Source organism: Geotrypetes seraphini, chromosome 1 (assembly GCF_902459505.1).
Source record: "Geotrypetes seraphini chromosome 1, aGeoSer1.1, whole genome shotgun sequence".
Taxonomy (NCBI): domain Eukaryota; kingdom Metazoa; phylum Chordata; class Amphibia; order Gymnophiona; family Dermophiidae; genus Geotrypetes; species Geotrypetes seraphini.
Window position 1 is genome coordinate 262,117,762 of NC_047084.1, and position 13,331 is coordinate 262,131,092.

General features: G+C 42.3%; 1 protein-coding gene across 4 annotated transcripts in view; it reads right to left on the reverse strand.

The window, feature by feature from the left end:
- The window catches only part of RGS12 (regulator of G protein signaling 12), a 240,664-nt gene that overhangs the window by 203,472 nt on the left and 23,861 nt on the right, over positions 1-13,331 (reverse strand). For all 4 annotated transcript variants that reach the window (XM_033950323.1, XM_033950342.1, XM_033950313.1 and 1 more), the window contains exon 3: positions 8,554-8,670. In XM_033950323.1, coding sequence (XP_033806214.1) covers positions 8,554-8,670 — 117 coding nt within the window. The remainder of the gene's footprint in view (positions 1-8,553; positions 8,671-13,331) is intronic.

The following is a 13,331-nucleotide window of genomic DNA, read 5'->3' on the forward strand; positions in this document are numbered from 1 at the left end:
CTGCCTACCTGTATTTCTCTGTTGCACCATGCCTGCCTGTCTCTCCGTGGTCCCCTTCTGTCTCCTCCCCCCCAATGCAAAGCATGATTGTTTTCTGCCCCCCAGCACACCCCTTTCCCTCTCCCCCTGTTGTGTCATGCCTGCTTGCTCCGTGGCCCCCTTCTGTTACTCCCTGATGATTGCTGTCTGCTCCCCTCCCCCCAAAGCAGCCCCCTTTCCCTCTCCCCCCTGGTCCCCTGTTGTGCAATGCCTGCCTGCTCCATGGCCCCCTTCCGTTTCCACCACTCTCCCATTCTTATCCTCCCTCCATTCCTCGAACTGGAGCTGGGGCTGCATCGTTCACCTCTCAGCCCAGATCTCCTCCTTCATGGCAGTGGGCGGGGCTGCAGGAAGACCGAGTGTGGCGGTGGCGGCAACCCTGACTCCTTCAGCACCATGTCGGGAAGGTGGAGAGTGGCCTGCGAGATTCGCTACAGCGGCTGGCGAACCTCAGCAGGCTGTTATGAAGAGCAGCGGCAGCGGGAGGGAGGAGTCCCTGGAACACGCGCCTCCAGCTAGCGCAGGCGCCATGAGGAGTGACACAGAAGCACACCTCACGCTACCAGGACTCACGATCGTTCAACAGCGCATGCGCGCGCTAGGGTTTTATTATTATAGACTAGTGTTTAAGCCCGTTACATTAACGGGTGCTAGAGTAGATGTCTGTCTGTCTTTCTTTTTGTCTATCTCTCTCCCTGCCCTATCTTTTTTCTTTCTTTCAATTTCTCTCTCTCCTGCTGTCTTTCTTTCTTTCTGTCTCTCTCCCTGCCGAGACCCTCACTGAAGCCGCTTTCCAGCTGTACCAGCTAAGGGATCCCTTGCCATTTCCTCAATCCAGCTGTGGCCAACTGCCCGCACACACCTGCCCAGCTACACAATGGGCAAATGCATCCCGTCTCCCCTCCAAACTCCGTTCACTCTCCCTTGGTGCTGGATCGCCACCTGATGTTTAAACCCGTTACATTAACGGGTGCTAGAATAGATGTCTGTCTGTCTTTCTTTCTTTTTCTCTCTCTCCCTGCCCCATCTATCTTTTTTTTCTCTCTCTCTCCCTGCCTAGACCCTCACTGAAGCTGCCTTCCAGCTGTGCCAACTAAGGGATCCCTTGCCCTTTCCTCAATCCAGCTATGGGTGCATTTTCCAGTGGCTATCTCATGTCTCTCTCCTCACCAACCCAGGCCCCAACCTAGTAGCAGCGGCTCCAATGGCTATCCCATGTCTCTCTCCTCACCAACCCAGTAGCAGCGGCTCCAGTGGCCATCCCATGTCTCTCTCCTCACCAACCTAGGCCCCAGTGGCTATCCCATGTCTCTCTCCTCACCAACCCAGGCCCCAACCCAGTAGCAGAGGCTCCAGTGGCTATCCCATGTCTCTGTCCTCACCAACCCAGGCCCCCAACCCAGTAGTAGCGGCTCCAGTGGCTATCCCATGTCTCTCTCCTCACCAACCTAGTAGCAGCGGCAGCAATCCTGACTCGCCAACCCCCCATTCCTTACACAAAGTAGCAGTGGCAGCGCTGTAAACAGGCTGTACGAGGCCAGCCCCGACAGGGCCTTTCGTCTATCGCATCTGAAGTGATGCGGCAGAGGAAAGGTTCTAAAGGGCTTGCCTCAAACAGCCTGTTTACAGTGCTGCCACTGCTGCTTTGGGTAAGGAATGGGGGGTTGGCCGGTCAGGACTGCTGCCACTGCGCTGACGCTTCCCTAGTCGGCAGTTCCTCCCTGCTCGGCGGCTTCCTCTGCTTGGCGGCTGCAGCTTCCTCTGCTCGGCAGCTTCCTGTACGGAGTCAGTGCTATGGTGTTTGCCACTTCAAACTCCATGCCTCCACATGCGCAGTAGGAGCCAGAAAACCGCTGAACACAAAACGCCACAGGATCCTTCTACTGCGCATGCGGGGCCACGGAGCTACAGATCATGGAGGTAGGAGTGCGCATGTACGCTTAGGGTTTTATTATTAGTGATAATTGTTTCCACTATTTTGCCTTGCACTGAAGTCAGGCCTACCAGTCTATAATTTCCCAGATCTCCCCTGGAACCCTTTTTTAAAACTCAGCGTAACAATGGCCATCCTCCAATCTTCAAGTAACATAGAAACATAGAAGATGATGGCAGAAAAGGGCTACAGCCCATCAAGTCTGCCCACTCTGCTTACCCACCCCATGTTTAGTGACAAGTTACAGATTACCAACAGCAGATCAGCAATTTCATGTTTGAGTTCTTTCAGTACCCTGGGATGTATACCATCCGGTCCAGGTGATTTATCACTCTTTAACTTGTCAATTTGACTTAGCATATCTTCCAGATTCACTGAGATTTCCTTCTGTTTTTAACACATCATTACTGTTGAAAACAATTCCCTGGTTCAGGTATATCTCTTTCATCTTCTTTCGTAAAAGACAGAAGCAAAGAATTCATTCAGTCTCTCAGCTATGGCCTTATTTTCCTGCTGAAGTAACACAGGACTTTGATAATGCTCTCTGTGCTCTGGTTTTAGGACTGATTCTGATCCCCAAAGTTTGGTAATCACATTTTGTTCATTGGCCGACCACTGATGCTGACGTTATATGCCAAAACACGGTTCATGTTGGGTCAATAAAAACAAGTCCCTGTTCATTGAAGTCCTTTGTGCTTTTTTTTTTTTTTTAAATGTATTGTGAACATTAAGTTAGAAATAGGGCTTTGGGCAAGATATGAGATTCTACAAGTTAACAAGTGGAGTCATGTGTGTATAAGCTGCATAAGTAAGTGGGTGGGAGAGTGGATGTCTGATGGGACTCCGATGCTCAAAACTTACTGTGCCTTTAATGTTCGATGCTAAACCAGTTCCAACCAGTTTAGCGTACAAGCATTTTAGCTTCTGATGCACAAAATGGCTCTGTGCAGTCTTTTCCGTGCCTTGTAGCAGCCTTCGAGAATACTATGGAAATATAGTTCAACAAGCTCATTAATATTAAAATGAGCACTTCAGACAATGCCCAAATATTGCTGGGTGATGCACGAAATGAAGCATCAACTTTTAACACTACAAAATTACTGGCAGATCTGGAGGCGCCAGTAGCACTGACCACAATATATACATGTTAAAAGTGTGTTTCAGGCACATGTTAAAGATGCGTCTCATACGCATTTGTTAAAAGTCTATTATAGGGTTGGGGGGCACCATATAATATACATGAGTATTAAAAATGTGTCTCATACACATTCATTAAAAGTGTATGCAATCGGCAGCTATACAATTGACAGCTAAAGATCTGGGACGCTTCAATGAGGGTTGGCTAACTGAACTTGCAAAACTGGTGATAAATCAGAATTATTTCTGGTATCATGGAGAGTTTTATAAACAGACCCAAGGAGTTGCCATGGGGGCAACGTTGGTTCCATCGGTAGCAAGCTTATATGTTTCTAAATATGAGAATGAAATGCTTGAGTACTTGAATAAATTCATGTAAACCGTTCTGAGCTCTCCTGGGAAAACGGTATAGAAAATTGATAAATAAATAAATATCTCCATCACCTCTATTCCAGAAGGTGAAACTATGGAAGAGGTATCTTGATGATATCCTGTTTCTTTGGAGGGGGGGGGGGGAGAATCCCAGGATGAATTGGATACATTTCTGAAATAGATTAATACCCTTAACCCTCACCTGATGTTTACAATGTCTTATCATACAACAAGAATTGCATACTTAGATCTCATGCTGATAAGAGATGCAGACCAAAAGATAGTCACCACTCAGTATAGAAAAGAGGTAGAATGCAACAATTTTTTGCATTTTTCAAGTTATCATCCATATTTTTTGAAATTTAATATACCTGTCAGCCAATTTCAACGTATATGTAGATTATGTATGCATCTAGAAGAATATGAGAAGCAGGCTAAACTTTTAGCTATGCGTTTTAAAGAATGTGGCTATCCATCAAAAGCTATTAGGAAAGCTTATTTATGGACTCGCTTTGCACAGAGATCATTGCCAATACAAGAGAAGAATAATGTAAAGCAGGATGAGTGCTTGATTTGTGTTCTACCTTTCTCAGCTTTAAGTAGAAGCTTTTTCACTATTTTGAAGAGACATTGGTCTATCTTGCAGTTAAGCCCATTATTTCAAGATCTTCCAGTGGTATCCTATAAAAGAGGTAGAACTATAGGGGAGGCTTGATTTGGGGTCTAAGAAGAATTTAATTTTTTGCCTATGTTATAATTTACACTTAGGAAAAAGTGTTTTCTTTTCATTTTACCTAAACAAGTGTTTTATTGCTTGTCATGTATTTCAAAATTTAATAAATAAATAAATGAAAAAGAACTATAGGGGAGGTATTATCTTTTCATAAGTTTGAAATAAAATTAAATGAGAAGGATGAAAATTTTTTACATGACACCTGCGGTCAATGCCAATGGTGTACGCAAGCAATGATAGGCTCATTTTGGACTGATCCGGGCACAAAAAATATATATTATGCTACTTCGAATACATCTTGTGTAAGCAGTTATGTAATATACCTAATAAAATGTCTGTGTGATCTCCAATATGTAAAATGAACAAGTAGGAAAATTGCTACTAGGCTGACAGAACATAAATCTAGAATCAATACGGAGAATATGGATGCCCCGCTTGTCCAACATTGCCATGATATGAAACATAAAATTACTGACTTAAAATGGAGAGTTATTGACTAGTTTAAGATCGGGTGAGAGGGAGAAAATTATGAAGAGGTTTAATTTCAAAGAACAGAAATGGATCTATACTTTGAACTCTGTTAAACCTAAGGGTCTGAACGCTGAAATAGAATGGATGATGCTAATTTAAATAGCTTAAAGATCAGATCCACATCATTGGGGGGGGAGTTTCATTTATGATTCAATGCGTTAGTCTGACATTATGACGTTCTCTTTCCATCACGTAAAAAAGAAAAAATGCTGCGGCCATGTTTTCTAATTGAACTTTGAAACGCGGGAAACATTGAACCGGCAGACTAAAGGTAATGTTTTGAGATTATATCTATTGCAAGTTCGTTAGAGTAATTTTTTCTAACTGCTAAGAAACGCTGTAGCGTTCAATATATATTAATGCATTTTTATGCTTTATAGGGGGATTTCCTTGAAACAGCCTGTGGCAAAACATATTACTATGTCGGAATATGTATCCCTAGCCGCGTTTGCAAAAAAAGATGAGTACTTATTTAAGTTAAACTAATTTAAGCAATATAAAGCACTACTAAGCACTTTAGAAAAATAAAAGACCGATGACGAATCTGGTGTTAACAGTCTGTGTGTGTGAAACCTATATTACATGCAGCAATACCGCCAAGGTCTGAGAGATTGATATTTAAGGTACTACTGTAGGAAAACTAGCTTTTTTCTGAAGGCAGAACTCTGCAGGGCCTCAGTTTCAGGAGACCCACTGGTCCTGCATGGTTTAAACTTCAGAGGGAAGGATGCAACGCCTGCAGGAGCAGGAGGACATACTGCTCACTGAGTCTTGTAGACAGAAAGCCACATCAAAGAGGATCAGGGGAAAGAGAAAGCAAGACTTTCCTGTGCAGGTGGCCAAATTTTCACAATCTGTAATAACTACAAAAGGGTAAAAGGACTAAAAAAGTGTCTCACACTTTGCCTCTATCCTGGTGGTGTTGAACCTGGGATGCTACCGTGTGCATTTTATGTTTGTTTTTTAAGTGATCAGGGTGCTCACTGAACCAATCCATAACAGAGGGATCCACCATCATTTCTGGACCCATTCCTAAATCCCTGAATGCCCTACCCTTCAATTACCAGTTGGTTGTGCCCTCTGATATTCTGGGGTCTTTCATAATCTCTGTCAAACAGGATGCATCTGTTTGCCCCACTTAAGGAAGTACAGATATAAACTGTGTCTGAATTCAAGAAAGCGTGGGACAAGGACGTGGGATTTCTTAGGGAGAGGAAATAGTGGATGCTGTCGATGGGCAGACTGGATGGGCCATTTGACCTTTATCTGTCATCATGTTTCTGTGTTTCTATGTAAAAGTTCTTCTTTTAAAAATTAAGTTTAAGCTACTACAAGGGAGAACACTCTTTCCAAAGCATACACATTCCACGCAGTCTCTACCTATAGCCCTCCAATTCTACTTGGTCTCACCATCATAGAGACAGCCCAGAAATAAAGTGACAGTGATCTGAATTCTAGCCTTTAGTTATAAATCACGGTCTGAAGTTCTGAAGCATCTGCTCTGTTTGTCTTGCCATGAGCCAAAAGTTTCTATATAATCCTCAGCTGTAGTACATGAACCTCTAGTTTATATCTGTAGACAAAGACTGAATGAGAAGCAGCAGAATAAATGCTGGGAGGTAGAAATTCCCTAATACGCTACAGGGTGATGAAAAATCCTAATCAAAAAGTGTCCTAAAGGTATGATCAACTCAGCAAAAAAGAAGGGGGAACACTCACAATGAGTAATACACTTACAGAATTAACAAGCAGAGCTCACAAACAGGAACAAGCCCTCAAATGTGTTTCCATAATGTCTATCATTGCTCCATCTTGAGTTAGTTTGAAGGTATTTCATATGGTTCAAAACTCATTTAACTACTCAAAATTCCATTTCAAATAAGTGTGGGAAATATTTTTTTTTTTTTTTATAATTCTTTATTGATTTTTAAACAAGAACAGTGTTATGTAAATAAAAGAACAGTATATTATTGCATTCAGTCATAACACTAATATCTATATAGATAACAGAACTATCCTTCAATAATTACATTATTTTGCATATAGTAATAACATAAGAACCAAGTAAATAATATAAAATGAAACCAAGTTACCTAAAATATCATTATCAATAATTCCTCCCAACCATCCAACCCCCCACCCTCCCTGGAGGCTATAATTTGTGGAACAATTTTACATGTTAAACCCACTTTAGATAAGTATAAAAGTCGTCTATTTTTAATTCTTACAGGTATAGCCATTCAATTGATTACAAATAATTGGAAGAATCATGATAGAATAAATTATACTTTCTGGTGGGTGAATGTGTGTACTGCAGCGGGTTCTGACATGTTTCATCAGAATGGCTTCCTCAGAGAACCCACTCTCGCTGGATGAATGTTATCCAGCGAGAGTGGGTTCTTTGAGGAAGCCGTTCTGGAGAAATGCGTCAAAACCCGCTGCAGTGAGACAACTTCAGACCTGTTTTGATTTGCATTTAAGCTAAGTCAAAATGTTTCAAAAAAAGATTTTTCCTACACTTATTTGAAATGGACTTTTGAGTAGTTAAATGAGTTTTGAAACCATATGAAATACTTTCATACTAACTCAAGATGGAGCAATGACAGACATTATGGAAACACATTTGAGGGCTTGTCCCTTTTTGTGATTTCTACACCATCTCATGGTTCTGAGCTCCACTTGTTAGTTCTATAAGTGTATTACTTATTGTGAGTGTTCCCCCTTCTTTTTTGCTAGGAGGCAGAAATCATCAAGGGAAATGATAGGAACTAGAAGACAAGACATGTTCTCAATTATTGCCCCTCATTCTTGGAATCTTTTACCCCAACACATTAGAGAACTAAAAGACCTAACATTGTTTAAAAAAACGCTAAAAACCTTTCTTTTTAAAGATGCGTATGGAACTTAGGACTAATAAAATTGATAATTTTATAATCATTATTGAGTTTAATATTTTTTTATTATTCTTTTATTTTTTTTTAACACAGCCATTATTACCCACCTTTTGTTTTTCCCTTTTATGTTTTTTCTTCTCTTCTATCAAAAACTGTAACTACTCCCCTACTTAACCACACATGTCATGTATGTTTTACCCACACATTATTTTAAATTAGGTTTACAATCAGTTTGTAAAGCATGTTATATTTTATCTACCAACAAATTTGTTTTTTATGTCACTATTAATATTGTACTTGTTTCACTTATTAATACATGTTATTTCATTGTACATCGCCTAGCAATTTATATAGGCGATTCATCAAGAATAAATAAACTTGAAACTTGACTTGAAACTTGAACCCTATCCAAAAAGCAGATGATACAATGGCCTATACACTCTGGCAGAGAGACAAAACAGAATAAAACTTTAAGTGGTTGAAAGAAGCCCAAAAAACAAACAGGGTAACATTTTTCTGTTTAGATGCTACTAATATTTTTAATCATGGCTATTTTCTAAATTACAGTTTTGTTTCAATAATTTATTTTTATTTAACCCAACATTAAAGTAATTTGTTTACTTTTGGGGGTGAGGGCAAAGGGTAAGGAAGTCACATTGGCACCAGGGGCAAGGAGACAAATTCAACATTAGCACCTGCAACATTCGAGAGGGGCACAGCCTCTTAAACCCATCCCAAACTATGCCTATAAGTGATAGTGTAATGTTAAACCTAACCTCTTTCACCTATTACTAGCAGTTATTTCATTAAAATTCATTCAAGATAAATGTTTTAAAATTACATTTGACATATGCATTTTAATCCATAATTTAAACCTTTCCCTTCATAAGGGCAGCATTAAAAATAAAAATTACCTCAAGTTCATCAAGTGAACGTGTTGTGATTAATCTTTTTGACCTTCCAAATGATCTTCGAACAGAAGTGCGCTGAGGAGCCTGGGATAATCCATTTGCTCGTCCAAACTTTGAACCCTAAATAGTAGGGAGAAAAATCATGTCATCACTTCAGATAGCTCTTCACCACATATCAGGCAAAATCATTTATTTTAATAATGTATAAGGTACTTTAATCTGATTGCGTCAGGAAAACACTTGTAAAAATAATAATTGCATCTGCTCTAATTCTAATCCAACATATAGTACAAAATCAGTATTTAAAAAAAAAAATCATGGAGTCATATTCAGACAGCAATGGCTCCTACCCAGTTAAGTGGCAGCTTGCCCACCTACTCCTTGACTTCCTCTTCCTTTACAGTTGTTCACAAATCCGCAGGAAGTGACTGATCCGGAAGCATTCCATCTCACATCAGAGGGAACCCCTCTCCGATGCAGGGGGAGCCTCGGATGTAAGAAGAATCACTTCCAAGTAGAGAGCTGCACGGGAACAGGGACGATGGGAATTCCGCGGGACCCACGGAGATCCCGTGGTTTCCCCCTTCGGGTCACAGGGATCCCGTTGGGACACCCCCTAGGGTCATGGGGATCTCGTGGGGATGCCCCCCTAGGGTCGCGGGGATCCCGTGGGGACGCCTCCTAAGGTCACGGGGATCCTGCGAGGTTCGATACAACTCAAGCCGCGAGGATCGTCTTCTTTTTCCTACCTGCCCTGCCGCAGCACACATAGCTGACTGGAAGTCTTCCCCAATGTCAGCGCTGACATCGGAGGGAGGGCTTAAGCAAAGCCGTCCCTCCGACGTCAGCGCTGACATCGGGGAAGACTTCCAGTTGGCTATGTGTGTTGCGGCAGGGCAGGCAGGAAATAGAAGACGAGCCTCGCGGCTCGAGTTCCATTTGGCTGAGAAAGTTGCTAAGGTAATTTGCTTGCAGATGAGGGCTGAGAGACAAATGCGGAACACAAAAGGGGGGAGGGAGTGCATTTTTGGATTCAAGGCATGAACTTGGGAAAGAGGAAGGGAGGGAAAGAGATGCTGAGATGGGGGAGGGAATGCGTTTTTGGACACGGAAGGCATGAACTTGGGCGAGAGGAAGGGAGAGAAAGAGATGCTGAGGAGGGGGAGGGAATGCGTTTTTGGATACAGAAGGCATGAACTTGGGAGAGGAATGGAGGGAAAGAGATGGTTGTGTACACGGGGAATGGAAGAAAGGAGAATTTTGGGGCATAGGGAGGGAGTGAGGTACAGATGAGAGGGAGAAATATTGTGGTGGAAAGGGAAAGAGGGAGGAATGTTGGACATAGTGGTGAAGGGAATGGAGGGAGAGATGTGGCATGGTGCTGGAGAGGGGTGATAGAAGGAGAAAGGTTGGCCATGGGACTGGTGGGAAGGGGTGAAAGATGAAAAAGGGATAAATGCTGGACCATGGTAGGAGGAACCAATGGACAGCAACAGAAGAATTTACAGAAGATGGGAAAGCGGAAAAAAGAAACTGGGACCAACTTTATGGAAAAATAAGTCTCCAGACAACAAAGGTAAAAAATGGAATTTATTGACTAAAATATGTTAGCTTTGGGAAATGTATATAGCAGATGTCTTTGTATTGTGTTCAAAAGTAAAGGAAATGCATTTCTGTTTTTATTCTACAGTGTTGTTCAAAAGAAAAGGAAATGCATTTCTGTTTTTATTTCTACAGTGTTGAAGTACTTGCTGACCCTTGCTGTGACTGGTGGGGATCCCCAAGCACTGCTAGCAGAGGACCTCCTCTATAGACAGCCAGAACTCCCCTCCACCAAGCACAGCAGTCGCTGGCAAAATCCATGAGCCACTAAGGTGCCAGCATCTGTGACTCAGGGACGCTACTGCTGCCTGCCAAGCTTGGCAAAAGGGACCCCCGATCAACTGCAAAGGAAGTCCTCAGCTGACAGCTTGGGGTTTTCATTAGCTGAGTATTTATATTTTATATTTACATTAGAGGCTCTGGTAGAAACCCGTTTACAAAGTATGTATTCTTCCCAATTAATATTTCCAAATTAATAAAGTGTCTTTGCTTATTTGTAAATGGGTCTCTACCAGAGCCTTTAATTCAGTAGCATAATTAAATGAAATAACTATTTCTGAAGTTTATAGGGACGGGTGAGGACGGAGGGGATTCCTCACAGGGATGGGTGGGGATGGAGGGGATTCCTCACAGGGACAGATGGGGATGAAGGGATTCCTTGCAGGGACGGGTGGGATTTTGGCGGGGACGGGTGGGATTTCTGTCCCCACGCAACTCTCTACTTCCAAGTCAGCCGTTGTCTGCGGATTTCTATGGGGTCCTTATAGCCGGCAAAAAGGAGGAGGAAGAAAAGGAGTAGACCTATGCGGAGAGGTACAAAAAAAACCCATGGGAGGGGGGATATAGAGAGTTGCCTGTAATAGTTAAGGCGACAACTGGTAGGAAGACAATTTTCTTACCAACTGTCGCATCCTACGAATGATAATTCCTACTAATTGTTGGGATCTCGTTTAAACAAACAAATAAGCCTAATAAATTAGTAAAGCAAGGCTTGCCTCTGCTGAAACCATTTTGACTCATTCCCCATTAGACCATTTTTTCTATATTTTATATATATATAGCTCAAACATTTGATCAGGAATTTTGTTTTTTTTTGCGGTATAGCATCAACCATTTTGTTCAGCACCAACCTCAGGCTCACAGGTCTAGTGTTTCATGAATCACCCCAGAAACCATTTTAAAAATTGGTTATTACCTGAAAATTGGAGAGTAGCCTGTGTATCATGGCTGGTTTGAACAACAGGTTACAGATAACTAATAACAGTTTCCCAGTTTCATATTTGAGCTCTTTCAGGACTCTGAGGTGAAGACTATCCAGTCCTGGAGATATATAGCTCAAGTTTGTCAATTTGTTCTATTACATCTTCTAGTGTAGTGCTTCAGTTGCTCCAAATTATCACCCATCTTTTCTTACCTCCTCTGCCTCTTCCCCATCTACAAACTATTTAAATCAGGGGTGTCCAAACTGCGGCCCCGTGAAGTATTTTGTGCGGCTCCAGTCGAGGGCGATGGTGTTTACCATCTTGCCGGCTCCCTCCTCTGTTTTGCTGCAGCATTTGCGCATTTGTGCAGCCCCAGAAAATTTTTTTCGGCCAATGCAGCCCAGGGAAGCCAAAAGGTTGGACACCCCTGATCTAAACTGTTTGCTGAGGGGAGAAGACACCATATAACATGTAGCCAATACTGCCATAATCCTACATGAAAGGCTTGCAGAAGATTCAAATACATACATAGATCATCGTAGTAGAAATACAGCCTGACAGAGACCATCACAAGAATTCCTGTAGTTGAACTATATAACATAGCGTAGCCATCTGCATATGATTTCTACAACATATAAGATATATAATTTTTAAGCTAGATTTTTCCTTCTGTCTGAACTTTGTACACTGAAACATATATTTTTCCATGAATGGAGAGGTCAAAAATCAAAGCAATTTTACCAGCCAGAAATGGCTTCTGGTTGGTTAAATTGTTTGTTTGGAGCCAAATGCTAATTTTCAGTGGCACTTACCAGTTTTGAAAATAACCAGTTAGTACCAAACTGAAAACCGGCTCTTTAAGGGATGTTCCAGCGGCAGAGTCGGCACTTGGCCAATTAAGAGCCGATATTCAGCACTTAGCTGGCAAGGTTAGCCATATAAAAAGGATCACATAAAAGGCTGTCCTATCTTTACGCAGTAACCTATAACTGATTAAGTGCTGAATAACTGACTTAACCAGCTCCGCAAAACCAGATATTCAATGCAGAAGCCCAGGTATGGCCTGGCACTGAATATCTAGGTTTACCTATCAGCAGCAGTCAGAAAGCACAGTTACTTACCGTAACAGTTGTTATCCAGGGACAGCAGGCAGCTATTCTCACATATGGGTGACGTCATCCACAGAGCCCGGATGTGGACAGCCTCGCAAGCAGACTTGCTTATAGAAACATAGAAGTTTCGAGTCAGCTGCACAGCGCATGCGCGAGTGCCTTCCCGCCCAGCGCAGGGCGAGTCTCCTCAGTTCAGATAGCTAGCAGAGAAGCCAACCAGGGGAGGTGGATTGTGAGAATAGCTGCCTGCTGTCCCTGGATAACAACTGTTACGGTAAGTAACTGTGCTTTATCCCAGGACAAGCAGGCAGCCTATTCTCTCATATAGGTGACCTCCAAGCTAACCAGAATGGCATGGTGGGAGCGTTGGCAACTTAGGAGAATAAATTTTGTAATACTCTCTGGCCAAAATGGCCATCCTGTCTGGAGAAAACATCCAGACAATAGTGAGAGGTGAAAGTATGAACCAAGGACCAGGTAGCAGCTTTGCAAATTTTCTCAATAGGTGTAGATCTGAGGAAAGCTACTGAAGCTGCCATGGCTCTGACTTTATGGGCTGTGACTCGACACTTACAGTCCAGAGTATGAAGAGCTGATTCTCCAGGATGAGAATGAGGCCTTGGAAAAAACACTGGAAGAACAATGGATTGGTTGAGATGAAATTCAGAAACCACTTTAGGTAGGAATTTAGGATGAGTACAAAGGACACATTAAAAGGTGGATCAGCAACTAAAGCTTGGAGCTCACTGACTCTTCGAGCAGATGTGAGGGCAATAAGAAACACCACTTTCCAAGTGAGATACTTGAGATGAGCCGTAGACATTGGTTCAAATGGAGGCTTCATCAATTGAGCAAGAACAACATT